The 27,352-nt window shown below is 39.0% G+C and overlaps 1 protein-coding gene across 1 annotated transcript in view; it reads left to right on the forward strand.

The window, feature by feature from the left end:
* The window catches only part of Fmn2 (formin 2), a 371,367-nt gene that overhangs the window by 31,546 nt on the left and 312,469 nt on the right, over positions 1 to 27,352 (forward strand). Inside the window, exon 2 of the mRNA XM_071619722.1 lies at positions 12,185 to 12,351. Within this exon, the coding sequence (XP_071475823.1) occupies positions 12,185 to 12,351 (167 nt within the window). The remainder of the gene's footprint in view (positions 1 to 12,184; positions 12,352 to 27,352) is intronic.

Raw genomic sequence — 27,352 nt, forward strand, 5'->3', positions numbered from 1 at the left:
AAAGAAGAAGACCAGATTCAGAAAGTAAAGAAAAAATTATTTAAAGAAAAGAAAAGAAAAGAAGAAGAAGAAGACCAGATTCAGTGGCCCGCAACTGTAATCTCAACAATTCAGGAGGCTGAAAGTATAGACAGTCAAAAGTTCAGCAACTAATGAGGCCCCAAGCAACTTAGGGAGATTCTGTTTCAAAATAAAAAGCAAAAAGGGCTGGAGATATAGCTCAGGGGAAGAGTATCCCTGAGTTCAATTCCCAGTATAAAATTAAATTGAAATAAAATAAAAGAATTGTTCATAGGTATACTTTTCTGGATTTAGTCAGGCTACCTATTATATATATATATAAAAATAAATATATGGGGCTGGGGATGTGGCTCAAGCAGTAGCGCGCTTGCCTGGCATGCGTGCGGCCCAGGTTCGATCCTCAGCACCACATACAAACAAAGATGTTGTGTCCACTGAAAACTAAAAAATAAATATTAAAAAAAAATTATCTCTCTCTTAAAAAAAATTAAAAAATAAATATATAAATAATAAATACATATAAATAAATTATACATATAAGTAAATAAATATATAAATAAATATATAAAAATATGTAATGTGCATAATAAATAGTATGGACCTTTCCTAAAGATAGTGTGACCTTGGATAAGACACCTAATGTTGTGGGCCTGCATTTCCTGATTTATAAAATGGTAGAGGCTGGTTTGAAGGACAGGAAAAGTGCCCTTCCCACTGTGTCACTTATTTAGGTGGAAGAAAAGAGGGAAGGAAAAAGTGAGAACTTGGAAAACTGCCCCTTTACTGCCTATGTCTTTACATAGTTTTACATTTGCCAGAAGGTAGTTTTTATATATTTATAGAGTTTATAGCAATCTAGCAATAGAAGATGGTGTCATGGCTTTTTGAGAATTTTCTGAAGTTTTAGTGTTACCATAACTGCCAGAGGAATGCTCCCTTGGCAGGTGGAGACTAGTTTTTCCTGTATGTGTGATGCCATTTTTTCCTTAATAAATAAGGCTGAACCATTTTTTGCCCCTGAGGGACCTCTTTGGCTGCCCCGTGGCCTTAGCCTTCAGGACTGACATAGCAGGTGGCACCCATACAAGGCCTCCTGAGACATGGGTGCTGTGTTGTATGAATTGTTCATTCAATAGATAGGTTTTGCAAACTGACTTAGAGTTGTTTTTCAGAGAATAAGAGCTCTGTCAACAAGTTTGATTCAATGGAAATATGAAGTAAAATCAATGTTTGAATAGCTGAATACTCATTTATATTCAGGGGCAATTATTTTGTTAGTAAGATTGACCTGTCTTCATCTAGGACTTGGTATTTTAACCAGTGTATAGAGTGAGGGGACCAAGAGTTCAAGGAGATACTTTGAACTATGTGTCTGTGGTTGCAGAAATAGGTATCAGAGGGACCCTGAGGAATTCTGGCTCCTGTTCCCAGCCAGCTAGTTTGTACAGTTAAGAAGCAAGTTTTGGTTTAGAAAACCAGTTCATTCTCCACAATTTAGATTCAGTACATCCTATTTAGTAGGAGTAGGAGTTTCTTGAAAAGAAACAGAAGTTTGTGTGTCTCTTTATTCTTCCCCATTGGTCAAATTATATTTCCTTGACAGAAAAAGAGGAGTTCAGGGTCATATAGTGAAGTGCAAATCCTAGAAAATAACTTCATATCCTTACTGCAAACATTGTATTCTTTGTGTGTGTGTGTGTGTGTGTGTGTGTGTGTGTGTGTGTGTGTGTGTGTCACTGGGGATTGAACCCAGGGGGACATTTTACTGAAGAGCTGCATCTCCAGCTTTTTTTTGTTGTTGTTGTTTAACTCTGAGATAGGGTTAAGAGGGCTGGATATATAGCTCAGTTACCAACTGAGTGTTTGCCTCACATTCACAAGACCCCGGGTTCCATCCCCAGCACCAAGGAAAAAAAAAAAAAAAAAGAGAGAGAGAGAGAGAGAGAGAGAGAGAGAGATAGGGTTAGGGTTTCTCTAAATTGATCAGGTTGGCCTTAGACTTTGATCTTCCTCCCTCAGGCTTCTGAGTAGCTGGGATTATAGGCATGTACAACTGCTCCTAGTCCATTACATATTTTTAATCTTAAGATTTAAGATATTTTATTATGAAAATTTTAAACATACAGACGTGTAGTGTGTATATTAGAATTGGCTGACCAGGAATGAGGAGTGAAGGTAGTAAGTGTAGATAATTCCTGCTGGTAGTTTTTATGTGAAGCAAGCCAAGAAATGAGACATTGGCTTACTTGCACTTACATGCTGGGGATCAAAGCCAGGGCCAAACATGTGCTAGCAAAGCACTCTAACCCCTGAGCTACATGCCCAGCCTGGGATTTGTTTTAATGCGTGTTTATGTGATATTCAGAATGTTCACTAAAGAGGGAGATGCCCAGGGTACAGAATTGAGGAGGGATAGATAAAGAAGTGCAGTTCTGAGCATGCAACAAGGAGGTACATCTAGAACACAAGGGAAGAACTTGCTTTTTTGTTCACTGCTGGGTCTGTTTGCACAGTAAGGAAAAAGAAAAGAGGATGATGGGTGCAGGTGCTTTTGCATACTTGCAGTTTGTCTCAAATTCTTCCATTTTTCTCAAGTTATTTGAGAAGATCATTTCATTTTTGGAAAGAGTGGGTTGGCAGGGATGAGAATGTATGAAATTGTATTGGAGGGTAAAGGCTTAGATGAGAATGTAGAAGAGCATTGTACTTACTTGAGGCTTTTTGTTTGGTTTCTGTGCTGGGAATTGAATCAAGGGGTGCTCTACCAGTGAGCTACATTGGCAGTCCTTTTTATTTTTTATTTTGAGACTGGATTCTTGCTAAATTGCTAAGGGCCTCATTAATTTGCTGAGGCAGCTCTAGAACTTGCAATCCTCTTTCCTCAGTCTCTCCCGTCACTGGGGTTATAGGCATGCAGCACCCTTCCCAGCATTAATTGGGGACTTAAAGTAAATATGTTTTGGAAATTATGCTCAGCAAGAGACCAAGCACCATTGGGAGGGTTGGAGAACTCAGGTTTATTTACATCTGCAGACCGAGATGAACTAGTACTCTGAAGTTCTGGGCACAAGGCTGAGATTACATGGGTATTTTATAGGAAATTTGACATCATTTCTTAACCATTACAACACAGTGAGTTTTAATTCTTGGCCTATGAGACCAAAGACCAAGCACAGAATTTAGAATAAGTAGTTCACTGGTGTAGAACAAAGACAGTAAAACACTTGCTTAGTGGATTTCACCACAGGTAGCAGTAACTCAAGATAACTTGAGTTTACCTCCCTCAGAGCTATATTTTAAAGAACTAAGCCTATGAAGTTATAGTTTAGATAGCAGTTAGTTGGCATAGCAATTAAATGATGTAACTACATTCCTATAGAATTTAGAAACTTATGTGTATAAGAAGAAATGACTCTTTTCACAGGCATCTATAGGATTTCTGGCCTTGAAAGCCTCACACATGGGTGTTTACATTTCAAGAGGGAGTATTCAAACTCCTAGAGACAGCTATTTACAATCCAATAGGTAGGGGCCCAAGATTAATTAAGTTCCCCTAGAAAGGCTGACAGGTGAGAAAAATTCACCCTTTCCTCAGGCATTGGTTCTTTATCATGATGTGTTATGTTCAAATTCGGGACCCCCAAAAGACCACCATAGACCAAGATCTATGTAAACAGCAAAGAGGTGTTTATTGCGAGCTAGCTCGGTCCTCCGCAAGCACACACAGCAACTGAGAGGCCCAGGGTTTGCAGCAGTTTTATACACTCTTGGGGGGAAAGCAGGGACTTCACATACATCATAGCATCTCTTAGCAAATCATCACATACCATGGGAAAATCATAAAACAACTCTAAAACATGATTAGCGTATCAAGTGGAGGGAAAGAATCTGGAAAGGATTATTGGTTAGTTCAAGGGGTTGATGCACTTAAAAGTGATTGGTTTGGGGCTGGGGATGTGGCTGAAGTGGTAACACGCTCACCTGGCATGCGCCAGGGTTCGATCCTCAGCACCACATAAAAATAAAATAAAGATGCTGTGTCCACCAAAAACTGAAAAATAAATATTTAAAAATTCTCTCTCTCTCTCTCAAAAAAAAAATGATTGGCTTAAATCATGAGGGTGTTGCAAGGTGGGTAGGAGCCAACTGCAGGGCTTCTGGTTTAGATATTGGTCACCAAGCCTAGGTGGGGGCCATCTGGAATTTCAGATATTTCGATATCTTGGCCTATCTTAGGCAATCACCATCTGAGGCTAGAACTGTTTGCACAGAGCTTTCTGTGGTATTTCCTGACTAGGATTGCAGTCAGGGGTTAAGTTTCAGAGCAAAATGAGGTCCCAGGTAGAATGAGATTGCTTAGGTCTTTCAGATGTTCTTATAATTTTGTTTTATAATCAGATCTGGTTTCTCCATTATACAGTCAAGGCATGTGTCTTTTACAATGTTTTGTTGCTCAGGGCAGGCAACAAGAAGGTGGATGGCTAGACTGAAATTGTACTGCCAGATTCCTGGGACCCCAATAGACCTCCAGGAGTCGAATCCAATGCAATCACACAAGAGTCTTTATTGCAAGCCTGAGCCTGGACTCACAACTGTTTCTGACACAGCGGTCCCGAGGAGTGAGTCCCGACCCTTAGTTCAGTGCAGATTTATAGGTTTTTGGGGGATACTCTATGGGTCACAACATCACACAGCAAATCATTTTACATCGCAGGAAAATCAAACAACAACTCTTAACGTTGATTAGCACATTCACTGATTGGTGAGTATAAGAGGTGGATACATTTGAACTGATTGGTTTATATGATTGGTTTAAGCCATGAGGGGTGTACACGCCAAACTAAAGGTTTCCTAACATGTTATCTATCACCGAAACTACTGGAAGGGTAACCTGGCATTTCAGGTATTTTCCTTGTCTCACACTGATTGGTGGTTGCTAGGGGTTGCTATGGGTCCTCACCTAGCCTAACTGAGTCAGGGACACCTGGCACAGCAGATCTCTCCTGTTATTTACAGGCAAACAACTCAGCAGGGTGGGTATGTGCCTAGGAGCCCTCTGGGGGTTTTTCCAAGGACAAGGATCACGCCCCCTCCTTCTGGACAGGCCTTGAGGTAGAAGCTGGTTTCTTTTTTTTTTTTTTTAATATTTATTTTTTAGTTTTCAGCGGACACAACATCTTTGTATGTGGTGCTGAGGATCCAACCCGGGCCGCATGCATGCCAGGCGAGCGCGCTACCGATTGAGCCACATCCCCAGCCCCAGAAGCTGGTTTCTCAAAAAAGGAGTCACATCAGTTTCTAAAAATAAATTGTGGTTTTATAAGCAAGTGTGATGGAAATAAAGAATGAGGAAGCTTAAGTGTTTTCAGAATTTAATTAGAGTAGAGTGATATGGAATTTAAGGAGATAAAAAGTACAGGCAGAACATGACAGGACAATAGTAGGGACAACTCCTTCAGGGTCAGCAGTGGTAGCGTTGACTGGTTCAAGGTCCATGGGTAGGATGGAGTTCTCAAAGGGGTTCTAAATTAAGAGTTTAAGAAGGTAGTGGTCAAGAATTAGAGGTTCCAGGGCTGGGGATGTGGCTCAAGCGGTAGCGCGCTCGCCTGGCATGCGTGTGGCCCGGGTTGGATCCTCAGCACCACATACAAAGATGTTGTGTCCGCTGAAAACTAAAAAAAAATAAGTATTAAAAAATTCTCTCTCTCTCTCTCTCTCTCTCTCTCAAAATAAAATAAATAAATAAATATATTAGAGGTTCCATCCAGGCATTTGTACATATATTGACTTGTTGATGATAAAATGTAATTGGTTATCCCCTCTTTGCCAGACAGCCTCTGAAGTCCTGGGTAAAGGTGGTAAATAAATAGTAAAGTCTGCTGAAATGGAGCTTACCTTTCACTAGAAATCAGACCACATACTTACCTAAATTCAAGGGCTAACCTCTGAGGAAGAGTAAGGTGAATAGTAGGAAAAAGAGTGGCAGAATGTGCTTTTAGAAAGGGTGATCAAAAAGTTCTCTAGTGCAGGTGACAATTGAGAAGAGACCTGCATGAAATGGAGTGAGTGAGTCCTTAGAATACCTGAGGGAAGAGTTTTCTTCCTGCAAGAGGGGAGTGAGCTCAGTGTGCCCAAGGAAGAGGGATAAAGGCCAGTGGGCAATAGCAAAGGGAGGGAATTGGAGAGGTGAGAGGTGGGCATCAGGGGCATGGAGACGAGTTAGCCTTTACTCTGAGGGCAATGGGAAGCAACTGGAGGGTTTGCAGTGAGCTTTGAAATTGATCTGGAGGAGATAGAGTTCCTGATGATGATCAGTTTGAGGGTGTGATATGGAAATGGTTCACTGTTTGGGGGTAGAAGAAATGCTGGCTGGAGGTAGGAAATCAAGGTTTCAGATGAAGTATCTGGCTATTTGTGTGCTTTCCATGTAATGAAGATAGAGGCAGAGATGGAAAGTAGGACAGTGAGTTAGGAGATAAAGTGTAGTATTTAATCAATGTTGTGGAAAGAAATTATAATTAGTTGGTGAACGGCAGAAAGATGGGGACAGCAGGTGTTAACCAGTGGCAGGAATTTTCAAATGAGCTAATAGTTTTGAAGGAGAATAAATCATCAGAAAGTGTGGGAATCAAGAAATTTACCCTCCTGCTTTCTGTCCCCTAAGTATGTGGGATGTGAAATAAAGTGCTTCTATCTGAGAGGACTGCAAGACCCAGAAATCCTCTAGGCACAGCCAGGTTATTGTTAATGCAAGACCATTAAGTTCTCTTTAAAAGAGGTTAGAGCAAGGTCGTTGTGTTTTTCCAGGGGACTTTTGTCTGGAGACCTTTTGAGCTGTTGCAGCAGTTGGGTGATTGTGCTTACTGGCATCTAGGTAATGATGCTACATGCACAGATAGCCCCCTTCATCTACAGCACAGAATTATCTGGTTCAAGGTATCAAGTGTCCTGGTGGGAAAACCCTTGATAAAGGATGTAGGGGTATTTTCTCATCATAGCACTGGGGTTTCAGTGGTTCCTATTTCCCTCCCATTGTTTCATGACCCTTTGACATATACATACATATTCACTCACACATATGCAAGATCCTGTTGCCCTTATTATTTTTGTCTCATATAGTGTCTGAGTTTGTAGGAAAGAACTATGGTAGTCTTAGAGCTGTTTTTGGTCTTTTTGTAATGCGTGTATAGTATGTTGCAGGGGAGACCCAACCAAGGTACCAAAGTGACTGTGGGGTCTATAAGCCACCAGTTCTTGTGATTCACCGGGAAGAAAAATCATGCACATTGCCTACAGTAACAAGCAGGAGTTTATTAGGGGAAAAAAAAAAGTGAGAATAATTATAGTATAGGGACTACATGGACTTCTTCCAGAGAAGACTGTGTGAGTGTGTGTGTGTGTGTGCCCCATGTCTGTCTTACAGAGCCTGAGGCATTTAACAGTATTTTAGTTTCACATTCTCCCCTTAAGTGATTTGTTACCCTTTGTATAACCCTCAGGGAATTTCCCTTGTGAGGGTCTTGATGACCTAGTTCCAAGGGGAACTAGGGACCTGGTCACAGGGAGTGGGTATGACATGATCTTAAAACAAGAGCTTGGCTTGGCAATTTATTGAGATAATATTTCAAAATTAAAAAAAAAAAAAAAAGCCTGGAGATTTTTAACTTAGTGTTAGGGCAACCCTAGGTACAATCTCTAGTATCAAAATAAAAACATGAAATAAAAACACAAACCAGAGAAGAATTTGGAAGAATGCAACAGCGACCTTATGTTTCTCTCAAAGGCAAAAATATTTATTATTTGGAGTTTTACGGAAATAATTTGATGATATAGATTGACATTTCATTTCTAATTCTTTTTACTGGAATTAAGCTTTGGCTGCTTGACTCACAACCAGCCAATTAAATTGAGAGACAAGGTATTGAGGCAAGGAAATAGATGTTATTGGTAACACCAACTTAAGGAGGAGAAGAGGACTTCTTTGTCACAAAGCTGTTCTGGTGGGAAGCGGGTCAGATGCACAAAGGGCTTTTATGAGGATGAAAGGGAGGTACAGTGAGGCTGTCAGGTAGGGCAGCTCCTGGATTTTTTTTTCAGACTATTACTCTTCTCCAAGTTAATTTATATGCTTTGCTTAGTTGATGACAAAATAAATGTAATTTGCCATAGAATTAAAGAAAAAAGGGAGTATTTTAGTGGTTACCAGAAGTCCTGGGTTCTAAAGAAAACTCTCTTAGCAGTGTTATGCTCTAATTCGGGACCCCCAAAAGACCACCAGAGACCAAGATGGATGTAAGCAGCAAAGAAGTGTTTATTGTGAGCTAGCTCGGTCCTCCTCGCACACACAGCAACTGGTGACACTGAGAGGCCCAGGGTTTGCAGCAGTTTTATACACTCTTTGGGGAAGGCAGGGACTTCACATACATCATAGCATCTCTTAGCAAATCATCACACACCTCGGGAAAATCATAAAACATCTCTAAAACATGATTAGCACATTCACTGTGTGGGAACAAGTTGGGTAAAGGTGATTGGTTAGTACAAGTGGGGGATTCATTTGAACTGAACTACATGGTTTCCCAACATGTTATCAACCACCACAAACTACTGGGAGGGTCATCTGGCATCCCAGATATTTTCCCTGTCTCATGCTGATTGGTGGTTGCTAGGGGGTTGCTATGGGTCCCCACCTAGCCTGACTGAGTCAGGGACACCTCACGCAGCAGATCTCTCCTGTTATTTGTAGATAAACAACTCAGCAGGGTGGGTATGTGCCTAGGAGTGCTCTGTAGGTCTTTCCAAGGACAAGGGTCAAGCTCCCTTCCTTGGACAGGCTTTGCTCTGAGGTAGAGGCTGGTTTTTCAGCAGTTAATATTTGAACTATCTGAACTATTTAAGTGAGGCCACTCTTTTTTTAATATTTATTTTTTAGTTTTTGGCGGACACAACATCTTTGTTTGTATGTGGTGCTGAGGATTGAACCTGGGTCGCATGCATGCCAGGCGAGCAAGCTACCGCTTGAGCCACATCCCCAGCCCAGTGAGGCCACTCTTTAGAATTTAGAATACAAGGCAAAAGGACTCAGGGGATGGGGGCAGAAGAATTGGAAGGACAATTCCTCTGCTACATTCTGACTCATGATGTGAATGAATCTGCATCACAGAGTCAGAGCATTGTGTGCATCCAGAATTTCTCTAAATATTTTTCAATGCTTTTTACATGCAAGTGGCCAGATTTGCAGGATATATACCAACTGTCAGTTTACAATTTAAGTAAGACATTGTTACTGAAAGTTTGGTCCTTGTCCCTGATGCCAATCAAACAATATGGAACTGTAAGGATCCCGCGAAATGTCGGAGAAAGAGACCACCAAGTGACCACTCATGCAATTGGCAGAAGGGGGGATTTATTGAACCAGCATGCTGGGGCTCTGTGCCCACTCAAGAAGGAAAGCAGCCCAGAGCCCGAGCAGGGGCTGAGCACTGCTTAAGTACACTTTTTGGGGAGGGCGGAGGGCTTTGTATACATCAGAACAAATCATCATGAGGCGGGGGGAAAATTGAACAACAACTCCTAAACATGATTGGTTCATTCATTGGCGGGAACAGGTCAGGCTGGAGTGATAGGTCATTCCTAAGGAGGGGGTTACATTTAAACTGATTGGTCCAGGCCCTGCAATGCCTATGTGCAACCACACAGAGCCCTTATTAAACAACCAATAGTCAGGGGAAATATTTACTGGGCAGTTCCAAGCATTGTCTCAACAGCTACAGAAATTTCAGGTTTTGCAGGTAGCATAGATACCTAACAATACCTAATCCTTTACATTTTAACTCAGACCTTGCAGCTTAGAAACTTTACAACACTCGGTCTTTTACCCTTTAACTTTTACGCTTTAACTTCAATTTCTTTTACCCTTACAGAACATGGCTTTGAGAAAAAGGAAAAAGGTTTATTGTTTGCTAGCAAAGGAGAAACACATGGGACTCCTTCCTGTTCCAGAGTCTGTGATTCTGCCCATCAAGATGAGCTTTTAAAGAGATGATTCAAAGGTTACATTCCATATGTTCTGTCCAGAGTTATAATTCACTCGTTAATTTGGGAGATAGTCATTTCTTCTTTTCTTTCTTTTTTTTTTTGTGGGGTGGTGGGATGACTGGGAATTGAACCCAGGGGCACTTAACCACTGAACCACATTCCCATCCCATTTTTTTATATTTTATTTAGACACAGGGTCTCACTAAGTTGCTTAGGGCCTCTCAATGAGTTGCTGAGGCTGACTTTGAAATCGCCTCCCCATTCACTGGTGTTACAGGTGTGTGCCCCTGTGTCTGGCAGAGATAGTCATTTCTGTGATTTTTTGGTGCTATCCCAAAAATTTGAATTAATTTGTTCCTCTGGTGGGTGTGTGCTCAAGGACAGATAACTCTGGCTACAACAGGAAGAAAGGTAATCCTGTTTCCCTTGAGATTGGGCTGGGGCTGGGGTGGGGTGGGGAGAATAGGGAGGAGCCAGGAGAGAGGAAGAGAATTAAATGTGTCCATTTTAAAAAGAAGTCAACAGTGGCAGAGCAGCAAGGGCTATATTCAAAGCATAATGTGGACCATTGTTACAAATAGACATTTAAAAAATAAAAGGTTTCACAATCACTTCATTAATTAAAATCGTTATCTAAAGGAGCTTTTATTAAGGGTTACAAAAGGGTATGGAAGGAGGTCATTGAAGGCTTTTCTGGATCAGTAATTTTTATCTAAAGTTGAAAAATAATAAACTAAATATAAATTAGAGGGAGGGACAGCATTAGTGCAAGAACCGAGGAGCAGCTGTGACCCTGGAAGGGACCCTGAGATTTTGCATTTTCTTTGCTGTAGTTTATGAATGCAGACACAAGGTACATACATTTTTGAAGAATAGAGAGTTAGTAATGTCAAAAATAGATTAGGAATTGCATCTATGGTTCTCACATCTGGCAAAATCAACTGTTGATCAATAAAATACCCAGGCTTTCAACAATTCTGTTCTCCCCAGGTGATCTAATGTAATGGTGACCCACCTCATACTTCAAATATAACCCTTGCTGATCTCCCAGTGAGGCTGATTGTAAAATGAGCAAGTTTCTTTTCCTCTTCTCCCTCTCTCCTTCCACAACCTGGGGGCAGGGGAACAAGATTACCTTTTTTCCCATCCATCTGCTTTACAGCACACACCCACCATAGGAACAAAGTAATTCAGACTTCTGGGATAGGGCCAGAAACATCTTAAGAAATCACTATCTCCCAAATTAACAAGTGAATCACATTCCCCCACAGGAACACCAGGAGTGAATCTTTAAAAATTCTGTGTTCTCCCTGATGGGCAGAATCACAGCCTCTGGGACAGGAGTCTCCTATGTTTCTCCTTTGGTAGCAAATCAGTAAACCTTCTTTTTCCTTTTTATCAAAACCTCATCTTCTTTTGCTAACACAGCCAAGATTGAGAACCTTGGAAGGGGGGACACATGTCCTCTAGGGTCCTTGGCCGGTGTCCTCTCACTGTATCTCTCTTCTTCTGTCTCTTTTAGGGAAATAATAATAAAAGTCCCTTAAATCTAGACTCATTATAGAATTACACTTCCGAGAAGCACTTGAAAGCAATTTCCTTAGAAAACTCTCTTTCCTTTTTCATGGGTAGCTGTCTTTGCCTGTCTCGTTAGTGTCTTCATTCCTCATCCTTCCCCATTGCCAGGTCTGAGACTATGAATGTCAGTCATGTCAGTCACTGACATTTCTAAGCCCAAATGGTGGCTCCTTGGGTTACTAAGGGCTTTCTTAGAGAACTCTCTTAAGGGTAAACAAAAAAAAAGAAAGAAAAAAAGTAGAATTGCTAATTAAATCTAAAAGGGGAGGGTGTTCATTTAGAGGAAGGATGTACAGCTGGTAACTTGGGGCATTCCTTTTCAAGGCAGGAGTTATTTATTGGGATGGGAGAGGAACCCCCTGGTGCCCTTTCCTATGTGGTGTCTCAGGCCTCAGATCGCAGTTTTGCCGGGTTTGAGAGGCTCCTTTCTGCGCATGTCAGTAGTCTTGGAAACGGTGCTGCTGTGTTTGCTTCCTCTGTTCCCTGGAGAGCTACTAGCCAGGTGATCTACCAGTATTCCCGCCTAATGACCGTGTTTCATCCGCAGGGCGAACTCTGCTGGAGAAGCTGTTCAGCCAGCAAGAGAACGGTCCTCCAGAAGAAGCAGAGAAATTTTGCTCACGGATCATTGCCATGGGTCTTTTACTTCCTTTTAGTGACTGCTTCAGGGAACCATGTAATCAGAATGCACAGTCAAGTTCTGCTCCATTTGATGTAAGTAGGAGAATTCACTTCTGTTTGTGAGGTGGATTGCAGTTGAAATGAACAATTGTGATATGTGTCTGCCAGTCACCTTATAACTTATGAACACATGTGACACAAGCCTTCCTCTCCTGGGCCACTCAAAAGCTCAGTTTGTCTGTTTTCCATGCTTTTCTTTTTGACTATAGAGTATTAAGTACATTTGCCAAACTTTTTCATAACAGATGGCCACTCAGTAGTTTTCTAGCCTGCTCTAGTCAGCAATGATTTTAAGATTACATTTAAAAAAATTTTTGTGAGGCTGGGGATTGAACCCAGACGCTAGGCAAGTGTTCTACCACTGAGCTACACCCCAGCCCATCAGGGAGATTTAAGAGTGGCTGTAAGTCAGTATTTCTGACTTTGCTGGTCATAGGCATTCCTTCAGAAGCAGCTCCATAGGACAAAGTACCGTTCCCTTGGGCCACAGGTTTCCATGGTCTCTAGAATGCTGTTTCAATGCATTCCCATCTCATTTTTTTACTAAATATTATCATGAAGCAGCATTGTCTGCTTTCTCCCCCAGCTCACCTTCACCAGGAATTAATACTGCAGAACAGTAATTTGAAAGGTATATCCATAATTCATAATAAACATCAGCACAGCTGGATTATCATTGTCAAGCCACAGTACTGCTGATCTTTCTCAGGTATGTGGTGCATGTATTACATGGGTTGTGATACATAAGATACATGTGAATTTCTTGTAAGAAAATGCAAAGTCTGGTTGATTCACTTGTGCAGAGCCCAGGATTTGAATACTTGAGGGGAGTTCTCATCCACAAGAGTTAATTACATTTGTTCCATTGTTGCCAACTGTCCTCTCTTAAGAGCTTTCTTCAACATATATGCTGTGATTCAGGGAATGAAATAATAGGGAGTTTTAAAGGATAGTGAAAATGAACAGAGGCTGAGGTAAAAATGTGATAGTAAATAATAAAGTATCTACATTTGCCTCTTCTTCATCTTCTTTACTAACTACAACCTGCAGTCTTGTTTGATTTCCCTTCAGGATTAGCAAAATAAATTGTATAAAATATTCTGAGGTCTTCTTGCTTCTTCCCATCTGAAAAAAAACAAAAACAAAAACAAAAAAAAAAAAAACTCCAGGTTATGCTGGACTTGCGAAGATTCATTCTTAAGATTAATTTAAAATATTTCCTGTGCAGTTTTTTTTTTCTTTTCTTTTCTTTTTTTTTTTAATAATCTTGTGGCTAGTCACTGCTAGGTAGATCTTTTCCTCCTATTGGAAAAATTGGATAATTTAATTTTTTTTTCCTCCCCTCTCTTCTTTGAGAGATCTGTGTTATTGTAGAGACAGAATAGGAGGACTATGGTGTGTTAAAGTGTTGTGGGACTATGTTCTGGAAGACATATCAATTTAGCAAGTTGGAATTATAATAAATATAGTACAGAGAAAGGCAAATGCTAGCTATGTCTAGCACTTGCTTTTTGATTAAAACTATTCCCAAGTTAACTACATTTTCTGTTGTTAAATCTCAGAAGTAAATAGTCTCATCAGTTAATAAATGTGGGATTATAGTACCTAGGCTATAATCTTATTTTTCTCTCTTTAATTTTTTTTTTTTTTTTTAATTATGTGTTTGTTTTTGTGGTGCTGGGAGTGAATCCAGGGCCTTCCGCATGCTAGGCTAGTGATCCACCACTGTGCTATTACCCCTAGACTTTGTCTTTCTTAAAATCCACTCTCCTATCCTGCTTACTTCTTCAATCTCGCCTTATTTCATCCTTATTTTAGAGATTAGTAATTTTTTTTTAAACTGTGTTATTCTGGGGGACAGTTGGGTGTGGCATAATGAGTTAAATACACAAATAAATCCCTTAATATTCTAGACAATGAACTCCTCAAAATGGAGTTTCTGCCCCCAGTTTGATGTCATTTCATTTTCTCCTTACCATATTCATTTATTCTCTCCTCTCTCCACCAAACTGTACACAAACTAATCAATTAAAGGTACTCTCAGAGCCTTTTAAAATATATTTAAGTAGCAGTTCAGCAACAGAACCATACATTTATGGGACACAGTCAAAGATTCTCTTTAAAACCTAGAGAAGTAACAATACAGGGGGTTATGAAGACTTAGGTATCAATAGTGGGTGGAAGGAATGTGCTTATGTCTAGGGAGAGAAGTTTGTGATAATTAGTCTCTCTGCTGATTATACAAAGTAGCTTTTGGGAGCATTCCTCACCAACAATTCTCTTGTAGTCAGGTGCCCTTCAAGAAGGAGTGCCCATAGGAATAAACTCACATTGGCACCTTTCCCATGCCCTACCTTTGTTTCCTTTCTAACAGTACCTGCCCCTCATCCCTCTGTAATCAAAGTAAAAGTTTTTGTTTTGATTTTTTATTTTGGTACTGAGGATTAAGCCCAGAGGCACTTATCACTGAGCCATATCCCTAGCCCTTTTTATTTTTTATTCTGAGACAAGGTCTCCTTAAATTGCCCAGATTGGCCTTAAACTTGCCATGCTCCTGTCTCAACCTCCCAAATTGCTTGGATGCTCTACCACTACAGGCATACTCTACCACTCATGGCTAGCAAGAAGAATTTTTTTTTTTTAAATATTCTTTTTAGGTGTAGATGGATATACAATATCTTTATTTGTTTATTTTTATGTAGTGCTGGGGACCGAACCCAGGGCCTCATGCATGCAAGGCAAGCACTCTACCACTGAGCTACAACCCCAGTCCAAGAAGAATTTTGATATGGGGATATTATAGGTACAGTTTGTGGATTGGTCTACTTCAATTAAGCCTTTTGATTTTTTTAAATTATTTTTTCAATATTTATTTTTTTAGTTTTAGGTGGACACAATATCTTTATATTTTATTTTTATGTGGTGCTGAGGATCGAACCCAGTGCCTCATGCATGCTAGGTGAGCACTCTACCATTGAGCCTCAGCCCCAGCCCAGGCCTTCTGATTTTAGTCCCATGTTATAATATACATTTTTAGGCCCTACCATTTTGGGTTATTAAATGATATAGAAAATATGAAATATAGAAATATAGAAAAATGTTACTGACATTTTTTAAGTTTTTAAGAACTTTAAAAGACAAATAGTTTATGTAAACATATTAATTTATTTACAAATATTTATTAAATGTATTCTAGGTGACAGGTATAACAAAAATCACAATAAAATAATACAAGAAAAATGGGAGGCCTTATTTAAATTAAAAACAAAAGAAAAAAAAAAAAGAAAAGAAAGGGGAAGACACAAGGAAAGAAAATAGCCTGGTGTGGTAGCCAACCCCTCAGTCTCCCAGGTACTGAGGAAGCTGAAGCAGCAGGAACTTAAGTTTGAGGTCAGCCTGGTCAATTTAACAAGACTGTATAAAAAAAGGGGGGAGGGGAATGAATGGTGGTGGTATGTGGTGGGTGTGGCTCAGCCAAAGGTCTCTTGCTAAACTTGTGTGAGGCCTTGGGTTCAATCCCCAGCAACAACTATCCCCCATTCCCACAGTCCCCCCAAAAGTTTGCAAACCGGGAAGAAGCAGCCATTGGTACTGAAAAAGGAAAGTATATCTAGAAGGAACTAGGTTGGGTGAGGGAGTATTTTAGAGAAAGTTCCTGCCCCAGCTCCCACTGCCTATGCAAATGAGGTATGCTTGAAGCTTACTCCTGATTGATTAGTTTTATGTAAATGAAGGATAGTCATCCTGACCAGTCCTAATTGATTGATACTTGCTACGACTGTAGGTCTCAGCAGCAAAATATGACTTTCCAGAGGATAGGAACCTGTTTATCCAAACAGTAAAATGCCACCAAGGTAAGGGCCACAAAGATCAGGGTTCCTCCAAGAACACAGAGTTCATAAAATTTTAGGCACAGTGTACCACTTGGGACCCTTGTTGGAGATTCATCTTCTTTTTTTTTTTTTTTTTTTTGGCAGAGGGGAGGGGCACTGGGGGTGAACACCAGAGTGCTTTACCATGGAGCTACATCTCCCAGCCCTTTTTATTTTTTATTTTGAGGTAAGGTCTTGCAAGTTAACCAGGATTGTCCTTGAACTTGCCAAGGCTGCTATGGAACTTTATAAAAGCCTCCTGCCCCAGTTCCTTAGTAGCTGGGCTGGAATTACAGCCATAGGCCCGTGTGTCCAGGTGAGATTCAGTTTTTCTTGAATTTCTCACAGGCAGTATTTTAGGATTCTTAGATACATTAGCAAGCAAGAGAAGTGAGATTCCTGTTCTCTGGAAATGTATATCCTATCCAATGTGGGGGAATGAAGTAACAGATGAAAGCATAGGTTAATTTTTTTATTAGATCATAAAAAGTGCTATGAAGGAAATAACCTGAATAACTTGCTTGCAGAATGGGGTGGGATAGAGTGAATGCAGAAGGGAGTCTCTCTGGGGACCCATGAGGCCAGATATGAGGTAAGATCATTCCAGGCAGCTCCAGATAAATTCATAGTGCCACAAAGGAGCACAAGCATGACCTATATGGGGCAGAGCATGAGAGAAGCTAAGTGAGATAGGGACAGAAAGGTCTCAGGAGCTAGAATAACAGTGTCTTGAAATCCATGGAAAAGCCAGCTTGGTGATACACTCCTATAATTCTAGGGATTCAGGAGGTTGAGTTCTTGAAAGTTCTAGGCCAGCCTCAGCAATTTAACAAGACCCTTAGCATATGACTTTCTCAAAATGAAAAATAAAAAGGAATGGGAATGTGGCTCATGGTTAAGTACCCCTGGGTTAAATCCCCAGGGGGGGAAAAAATCAATGGAAGGATTATGTAGTTTTTTTTGTTTGTTTGTTTTTTTTAATCTGAAAGTGGGAGCTTTTGGGAGAATTTGCATGGGGAAAGAAAATAAAATTATTTGCTTTATATTTCATGCAGATCAGTCTGCCTAGTCTTTGGATACTAGGGTATAGGGACTAAAGTAGAAGCAGGAATACCAGCTGGGCTGTTGTAGTACTTGAACAGAATGTAGTGGAAATAGTTTGGGGTAGAATGGTGGCCAGAGAGATAGAGAGTTTTATTTCAGGATGGATTCTGGAGGTGGCTCTGATGGGACTTCTGGTAGGTCAGACTTCAAGCGGGTCAGATGTGAGGACCAAAGAAAAAGAAGAAATCAAGGATGACTTCATGGCTTTGGGTTTGAAAAACTGGGCAAATGGATGGTTGTGCCATTTGCTGGGGATGGAGAAGACTGGTCCATTTTAGGAGGAAAATATGAGGACAGAAATTGTGTTTGTTATACACTTTTCTTGAATTAAATTCTTTTTATTTTTTTCATAATAGCTAGTTTATTCCATGACAAACATGAGCTCTTTCTTCTTTTTGCAGAGTAGAATGATGTTGGTTTTCTCAGATGATCAAAATTAGAACTAGGATACTAAAAGGATAACAAGGACTGCCATCAAAAGGACTGGTAGAAATAAACAATGTCATCCTTTAAGAGCCTAATAGCTGGGGCTAGGTGACCCATACCTGTAATCCCAGCGGCTCCAGAAGCTGATGATGTAGGAGATCATGAGTTCAAAGGCAGCCTCAGCAATTTAGGGAGATGCTAAGCAACTCAGTGAAACACTGTCTCCAAACAAAATATAAAAAAGGGCTGGTGATGTGGCTCAGTGATTGAGGGCCCCTGAGTTCAATCCCCAGTACCAAAAAATAAAAAAAAATAAAGGAGCATAATGAATGTCCTAGTACTTCATTCTATTTCCAAGTGGTTCAGGGATCCAGAAACTATTAATCTTATCTTTCTCTGCTAGTATACTCACATTTGCCTTTTGCATTTGTGGTGGTTGTTTTTTTTTTTTTTTTTTTTTAATCCCTCAGCAGTTTCAGGCCATTGCCATGCCACTTGTGGAGAAGCATGCCTGTCTTCAACCTATCACTGAGCAAGGGCCCAGGGTCATTACCTCTTATATGAGAATAGAAGTCCAGTATATGGTCCCCTGAATATTGCTTTTCCTCTATGTATTTACAGTGAGATCCTTTTTTCTATGTTATGTTCATCAGATGTTTTCAGGTTAACCAAACTTATCTTGAATAATTGTTGATTATCTATTGACACGGTTTTCTAGGATTTCTTTAGTCATAACTATGTTAAATATCATACTATTTATTGATATCACAAAAATTATGCATGTTTACTTGACCTGAACCATTTTTGCAGGAGTTTATTGCCGCAGTCTGGCTGGGCACAATTCAGGAGCCACTTGTCCAAAGAAACTAACTTTATTTTTAGAACACACACACCACACCACACAGCTCCTCAGGAAAAACCCTCAGAGCCCAACTGCCACCAGCGGCTTCCCACAAGCCTCTCAACCTCCCCCCCCTCCTGCTCTTGAGGCCGATTGGCTGGGTCACGTGGGCAGAGCCAAAAAAAGTCCCCCAATGAGCAGCTCTGTGGTCTGAAAGGGCAGGGAAACAACCCAATGAGCATCACCGCAGAGGAGCCAATCAGTTGGCAGCTAGAAGTTTGCTGGGGCCCCTTGGGCTGTGGTTCTCAACAGTTTATGGCTACTTAATTCTTCATACACTGATCTCAAATTCCTGTCTAGTGAAATATACTTATTTTCATATTTTTGGCACTGGACTGACCTGATTTTGGCAGATCTGCTGATGTGTTATTTTTTGTTTTTGTTTTGCAGTGCTAATGATTAAAACCCCCACTGAACTATATATCCCCAGCACCCTTGCTCCCCCCTTCCCCGTTTTTTTGAAACAGGTTCTTGCTAAGTTGCTGAGACTGGTGTTTTTGGTTTGGAGGGGCTAGGGATTGAACCCTAGGGTGCTCTAATACTTAGCTGTATCCCCAACTCCTTTTTAGTTCTATTTTGAGATATGGCTTTGCTAAATTGCCAAGGCTGGCCTGAAATTTGCAATCCTCCTGCCCTATCCTTCCAAATTGCTGAGATTACAGTTGCACACCACTGCACCCAGCCAGATCTGTTGATTTTGGTAAATATGAGGTGATTCACATGTTTACCAATGGGCAAGAGCTCCTTGTGTGTATGTAAATATGCATAGGTTTGGATGAATAGGTGAGTAAAGCTCGATTTTAAGACATGGAAGACATAAAAATTTAAGCCATGAAAGAGTAAAACAAGATCTTGAACTTGCTAAAAGATGTCATTGATCAAAATCAAGAACAAACCCAATAAGAAAACTAATGAAATGCACCCTACTCATTGTCACCAATAGCCAAGACAAAAGTAAATAAAGGAAGTGATTACTTTTGCTTGAATTCATTTTTTTTTTTTTTTCAGAGCAGGAAGAATACTTAGAATTCATTTATTCAATGCTACACACACAGTTTTTTCCTGAGAAACAATAAAAGCTATGACACATCTTTCAGCTTTGAGAGAATATACATATATACAGTTGATCTTCAGTATCTGCTGGGAATTTGTTCCAGGACCTTTCACAATACCAAATTCTGCAGGTGCTAAAGTGTCTTATATATTTTTATCTAACCTGTGCACATCTTCTTGTATACTTAAAATCATCTTTGGATTACTTATAATGTCTAATAGAATGTAAACGCTATGTAAATAGTTAGTATACCAAATTGTTAAGGGAAGAATGATAAAATAGTTTGTACATGTTCAGTACAGATACAGTTTTTTTAAAAAAAAATTTAATTCAAGGTTTGTTGAATCTACCCATGCAGAACCCACAAATGGAGGGCTGATTGTATATATACAGACATTTTGCTGTATATTTTTGAAACATTTTTGTGTATAATATTGACTTGCAGCAAGTTGTTTTTATTTTAAATATGGTAAATATAGTATTAAATGATAGTTTTTAGACCAGATTTTTTTTTAGCTGACATTTGTTTTCCTTATAGATATTACTTCTTTTTTTAGTGTATAATCTTTTTATTATTTTTATTTATATATGACAGTGGAGTGTATTACAATTCATATTACACATATAGAGCACAATTTTTCATATCTCTGGTTGTATATAAAGTATATTCACACTAATTTGTGTCTTCATACATGTACTTAGGGTAATGATGTCTAACTCATTCCACCATCATTTCTAACTCCTTGGCTCCTCCCTTTCCCTCCCACCCCTCTGCCCTAACTAGAGTTCATCTATTCCTCCCATGTTCTTCCTCCCTACCCCACTATGAATCAGCTTCCTTATATCAGAGAAAACATTTGGCATTTGGTTTTGGGGGATTGGCTAACTTCACTTAGCATTATCATCTCTAACTGAAAAAGGAAAGTATATCTAGAAGGAACTAGGTTGGGTGAGGGAGTATTTTAGAGAAATGCCATGATTTTATTCTCTTTTATTGCTAATAGTCCATTGTGTGTATATGCCACATTTTTTTTTAATCCATTCATCTATTGAAGGGCATCTAGGTTGGTTCCACAGTTTGGCTATTGTGAATTGTGCTCTATAAACATTGATGTGGCTGTGTCCCTGTGATATCTGTTTTTAAGTCCTTTGGGTATAGACCGAGGAGAGAGATAGCTGGGTCAAATGGTAGTTCCATTCCCAATTTGCCAAGAAATCTTCCTACTGCTTTCCATATTGGCTGCACCAATTTGCAGTCCCACCAGCAATGTATGAGTGTACCTTTCCCCCCACATCCTTGCCAACACTTATTATAGTTTGTATGCATAATAGCTGCCATTCTGACTGGAGTGAAATGAAAACTTAGAGTGGTTTTGATTTGCATTTCTCTAATTGCTAGTGATGATGAACATTTTTTCATGTATTTGTTGATGTACTTACTGTACATCATCTTCTGAGAAGTGTCTCTTCAGATCCTTGGCCCATTTATTGATTATTTGTTTTTTTGGTGTTTAGCTTCTTGAGTTCTTTATATACCCTAGAGATTAGTGCTCTATCTGATGTGTGAGGGGTAAAAATTTATTCCCAAGATGTAGACTCTCGAGGACACAGACACTAACCCACAAAATTACAATTATATTGTGTTAGACAAAGGCACCAAAAACAGGCATTGGAGAAAAGATAGCCTCTTCAACAAATGGTGCTGGGAAAACTGGAAATTCATATGCAACAAAATGAAATTAAATCCCTATCTCTCACTGTGCAGAAAACTCAACTCAAAATGGATCAAGGATCTAGGAATAAAGCCAGAGATCCTGTGTCTAATTGAAGAAAAAATAGGTCTTAATCTCCGTCATGTGGGATTAGGCCCCAACTTCCTTAATAAGACTTCTGTATTGCAAGAATTAAAATCAGGAATCAATAAATGGGATGGATTCAAATTAAAAAGTTTTTTACACTTACTTCTAATCTCAGCATGGAAGCCACTGGTAAAATGTAAGATTTTATTTATTGGAATTCATTTCATAACAACATGGTAAACCTATTCCATTAGGCAGGTTACAAAGATCTATGTTAATAAAGTGACAAAAGTAGATTTAAACTGAAATCTCTTCATTCAATTTGACTCAGTTTATTTTATGTTTTAATTTTAAGAATTTAGAAAAATTCCTAATTTCTGTATCCACATGGTTAAAAAGCAAGTGTGCTACACGACAAGCAGCAGGCCCTGCTCCTTGCTCTACCCTCCCACTTTTAGTCTTAATCCCTGCTCCCTACCTTAGCCTGGTTTTACTCCCTATTCTTGTGGACCTTGGGGTATTTACATTTGCTGATAACATTCTTAACATTGCCATTGCCTTCTGGCTGTCAGAGATGAGGATTTAGCTCAGTTATATCCATGTCTTATCCCTCTCTGTTCTTTATAATATAGTTAATATTGCCTTTTTTAGTTTCTCTTTAGTAATCTTTCTTTGAATTTTAAATATATGCCTGTAGTTTTTTTGCTCTTGTTCCATCAACTTTGGATAATCTCTCTTGCTGCCCCACTTACTTTATGAAATTAGTCAATATTATACCTCATGTTTTACTCCCCTGAGTCTGAATGACATCTGCCTCCCAGTTTCTACCAGATTCTCTTTTTTTTTCTGGCAGTGGTTGTGGGGGAACAGGGGAGGCGGGTGCAGTACTAGGGATGGATCCCAGGATCTCACATATATTCCCAGCCCTAGGATTTACTTTTAAGGTCGATGCTTTATCAATGCATTTATTCTAAGAGTTGGAAAATATATGGAACCCCTTTACATATTGCTGTGTAGAGGCAGATAATGTGCTCTGATTTTTGTTTCCTTCTTCTTATCTCACTATCCCAATATCATAGATGACGCTCAAAAGAGATGTCTTTCAGGTCAAATTCAAATGGGATTTTGTGTTTTTAACAAACAGTTGCTTGTTCACAAGTGTCCCAGGCATTCTGTGTTTAGTTTAGTTTATATTTAGTTTGTCCCTTTCTTCGGCAGGCAGCATCTATCTTGCACAGGGTTTGTTGTTGCTTTTCTGTTGTTGTTCTTGTACTGGGAATTGAACCCAGGATGCTCTACCACTGAGCTATACAGCCCCAGTCCTTTTTAAAAAAAAAAAAAAAAAAAAAAACATTTATTTATGAGATAGAGACTTGCTGAATTACCTTCCTAGTAGCTAGGATCACAGGCAGGTCACATTAAAATTTTTGTGTGTAATAATGTCTACTTCTGGAGGTGTCTTGAAGATTAAATGAAATTAATCAAGGCATTTAACACAATCCATGGCACTTATGATTATTAACAATCATTACTTTTAATTATTGTCTTTCAAGTAAGTTCCTATCACAGAATCTGGAATAGCCATTCAACAAAATGTCTTGGGTTTTGTGAAGAAGAAGGCTGTCAGGAATCCAGGGTGACCATAAAGAGGAAAAACTGGAGATCTATTGAGTGTATTGTCTTTGAATGATCAAGAGTTACCTATGTTCAATAATCATGAAAACACTTGGAGGGAGGGAAAGAAGATTTGATGGAATATGGATTTGCTTGGGAATTAATTAGCTTGGGAATTGACTCGCTCTTGGTCTCTGCTTCTGGGCTCATTGCCATCCTCCTTTCTTATTCTATTTACTATTCTTGATTTTACTGCTCTACTTACCATATTCTTGCCCCAACCCTTGCTCCCCCACATCTTTATGGACAGAGTGGAATGGAAATGGAAGGAATAAGAAAAGCTATGGGGAAGTAACTGCAAATCATGAAGGTGCACACGTCATGCCTGCCTACCTGATGTCATTCCCGTGACCATTCCATAGTGATTAATTTCCCTAGTTTTGTCTATGGAGTTGGGACATATTGACATAGGACTAGCTTATTTAGCTTTGTGTATATATGTGTGTAGGACATACTTTATAAATAACATGGCATGAAGGAATGAAAGATTACAACTTTCTCTAACACCTCACAGAAGAATAAAGACATTTGTTTCATCAGAATTCTCTCTCTCTTTTTTTTAAAGATAGATAGATAGATGAGAGAGAGAGAGAGAGAGAGAGAGAGAGAGGGAATTTTAATATTTATTTTTTAGTTTTTAGCAGACACAACATCTTTGTATGTGGTGCTGAGGATCGAACCTGGGGCACACGTATGCCAGGCGAGCGCGCTACCGCTTGAGCTACATCCCCAGCCCCCAGAATTCTCTTTTTTAAAAAATATTTTTTATTTGTTGATGGATCTTTATATTATTTATTTGTATGTGGTGCTGAGAATTGATCCCAGTGCGTCAGGCATGCTAGGCAAGCGCGCTACCACTCAGCCACAACCCCAGCCCCCAGAATTCTTAAGACAGAGACAGGAACCAGAAAGGACTGGAGATTGATTTGCTATGTAGCATTGCTCTTCTCTTTCAAAGAACTCTTTTACATGGAATAAGTTTCATATTGTTACTTGGATAATTCTCATGGGGTGAAATTATGATGGGAACAATTAAAAAATATCACTAGGAAGAAATTTGCTAAGTTTTAACTAAGATCCACTTTCATCTAGTTTTATGCTTAGTTATAAAATGGATTTATTTTATAAAAAATATAAGTAGATATATATATATTAAGACATTTTAAACTTGATTTCATTCTTTGAGGATTGTACACTTACCACTTATATGGTTTTGGAAAATTTTTCTTGTATTAATATTTTTTAAATAAAGATATTCAAGCAAAATAATTTCTTTAATCAATCATTCTTCTCTCCCTCCCTCTTTCCTTCCTTCCTTCCTTTCTTCCTTTCTTTCTTTTTCTTACAGTACTGCGGATTGAATTCGGGGATACTCTATCACTGAGCTATATTCCCAACCCTTTTTCTGTATTTTTGAGACATGGTTTCAAAAATTATACTGAGGCTGGCCTTCAACTTGCAGTCCTCCTGCCTTAGCCTCCTGAGTAGCTGAGATTATAGGTGTGTGTCATGGTGCCTGGCTAGTAATTGCTTTTAACCACAGGATTGATTGTATGATACCAAATTATGTCCTCTGTGTTTGTAGTTAAGATAGTTCTGTGTGAAGTAGAAAGTTTTTATTATATATTTTAAAAATTATTATTTTTCTGGATTCTGTGATTTTGAAAATTACTGTCATATTTCTTTTTATCTCTACAATTTATCCTATTACCACTTAGTGAATGTTTGTGTAACTAAATCTTGTAGCAATTAGTATCCAAGTTTTTCCTTTTTTACATATATTTTTTAGTTTTAGATGGACACAATATCTTTATTTTATTTATTTATATTTATGTAGTGCTTAGAATTGAACCCAGTTATTCACACTTGCTAGGCAAGTGCTCTACTACTAAGTTATAACCCTAGCCCCAAGTTTTTCTGCATATGTGTTTGAGCATATGTGTTTTAAGTATGCTTTGAAGTTTTTTCTTTTTTTGGTACCAAGGATTGAACTCAAGGGTACTTGACCACTGAACAATATCTCCAGCTCTATTTTGTATTTTATTTAGAGTCAGGGTCTTACTGAGTTGCTTATTTAGTGCCTCACATTTTGCTGAGGCTGGCTTTAAACTAGTGAGTCTCTTCAGCCTTCCAAGCTACTGGGATTACAGGCATGCACCACCATGCCTGGTTTAAGTATGCTTTGAGATTTCTATGTTTAAGCATATTTTGAGTTTATTTTTCTGATCTGATATGTGATTTAATAAATTTCTAATACATGCTGATTTTTGTGTTTTGTATTTCAGAAGGGAAAGTAGGTGATCTCCTGCATTATGTTCAGTTCAAAAGTCTTATTGTGGACCTTGGGGTATTTACATAGAGGAATAGTTAAGTTGCACATGTGCTTGGTATGCATGAGTTCCTGTGTTCAATCTAGGAACAACAACAAAAAAGTATAGTTGCAGAAGTAGTAATGGTAATTATTTTTATTTCCCTTACCACAACGTTTTCTGAGCTCAGGAAATTAAGCCATTGAATATTGGCAAGGATTTTAAAATGTTACCCAACCATGAAGTTCATTGAAGTTTAGAAAAATGAATTTTCAAAGGACACATTGTGGCAGTCATACTTTTTTTAAGGAGGGACGTACTTTGTTTTTTTCTCATATAAGAGGACTGTGCTGTTTCAGATATCCATTTTGGCTTTTATAATTGGTTCTTTTTATCACCCATTTGGCAAACAGTGTTGGGTGACTCAGAATTCATTTTAAATTTCTATGATGGACTTTTATTAAAATGGGTGACTCAGCCCAGCTTTTCTGTCCTGATTTACTTTTCTTATCCTTTTGCTGTATATGCACTGAATATCAGTCAGTTCTGTTGATGGGACTTGCATTTCTTGTGGCCTTCTTTCCCTCAAGAGCCAGGAGAATTGTAACATTGGGAAGCTAAGACAGTGAAGATACCTTGTACTAAGAGAACATCACCCAGCTAGTAGCTTTCAGTTTTCCCTTCCCCTCCTAATATTTGCTGGACTTTGGAAACTTGAAATAAGATTTATTTATTTATTCTCTTTTTAGGTCTAGATCAGGAGCTGGCAAAGTGTTTTTTTAAGGGGCCAGATAGAAAACATTTTAAGCTTTAGTAACTGTCTTAGAGATGCAAACTACTCACCTCTGCTGTCATACTATGAAATCAGCTACAAACAATATACATAATGAGCTGGGTACTTGATACATGCTATAATCCCAGTGGCTTGGGAGGCTGGAGCCCAAGGATGGAGAGTTTAAAGCCAGCTTCAGCAAAAGTGAAGTGTTAAGCAACTCAATGAGACCCTGTCTCTAAATAAAATATAAAATAGGGCTGGGGATGTGGCTCAGTTGTTAAGTACCCTTGGGTTCAATCCCCAGTACCAAAACACAAAACAAAACAAACAAACAAACAAAAACAATGCACGATGAATAAATATGGCTGTGTGTCCTAATAAAACTTTTACTTACAAAACAGTGGGCTGATCATATTTGTCTTATAGGCTGTAGCTGACTGACCTCTGGTCTATATACAAGCAATATTTAGAAAATGAATTTTTTTGGTGAATTTGACTTTTCTGTCTTCAACCATGTCTTGTCATCAGCTAGTCACACAAAATTTACTGAGATTTTCTATGAGAAATGCATATCCTCTTTTCGTTCTTATGTGGCTTACTGCAAAAGAGACTTCTAGATGAACAGACACAGTACATGGCATTTAGTGGGAGGTGGTAAAAAGCTTTGGGATATTGAGTGGTCGGTATGACTATAGCCTAGAGTCACAGCATTAGCAGGGAGCAGGGGAAGTGCAGAGGAGCCACCTTAGGAATCAATGCTGGGTCATTCCTTTATAAAGGCTTCTGGAAGAAGGGTTTAAGAACTAAACCTTAATTACAAGAATGGTAGGAAACCATTGGAGGATGTTAGATGGAGGAGTATGGGATGATCATATTTATGTATCAGAGGGGGCATTCTGTGGTGTAGTGACTGAGAGGTATGCTCTGCTTATGGTTTGGAGACTGGCAGGGAGGTGCAAGAGAGAGATAGACTTCAACTGTGAAGGAGGTGTGGGTTGTAGATTATTTTTATTTTTTTCATTGTTAGCTGGATTTTTAATTATTATTATTATTATTTTAAAAAGTTTTATGTGCTTCCAACAATTTACCCAGTACTTTTTTTTTTTTTTTTTTTTTTGGT

This window comes from Marmota flaviventris, chromosome 12 (genome assembly GCF_047511675.1).
Source record: "Marmota flaviventris isolate mMarFla1 chromosome 12, mMarFla1.hap1, whole genome shotgun sequence".
NCBI classification, from domain to species: Eukaryota; Metazoa; Chordata; class Mammalia; order Rodentia; family Sciuridae; genus Marmota; species Marmota flaviventris.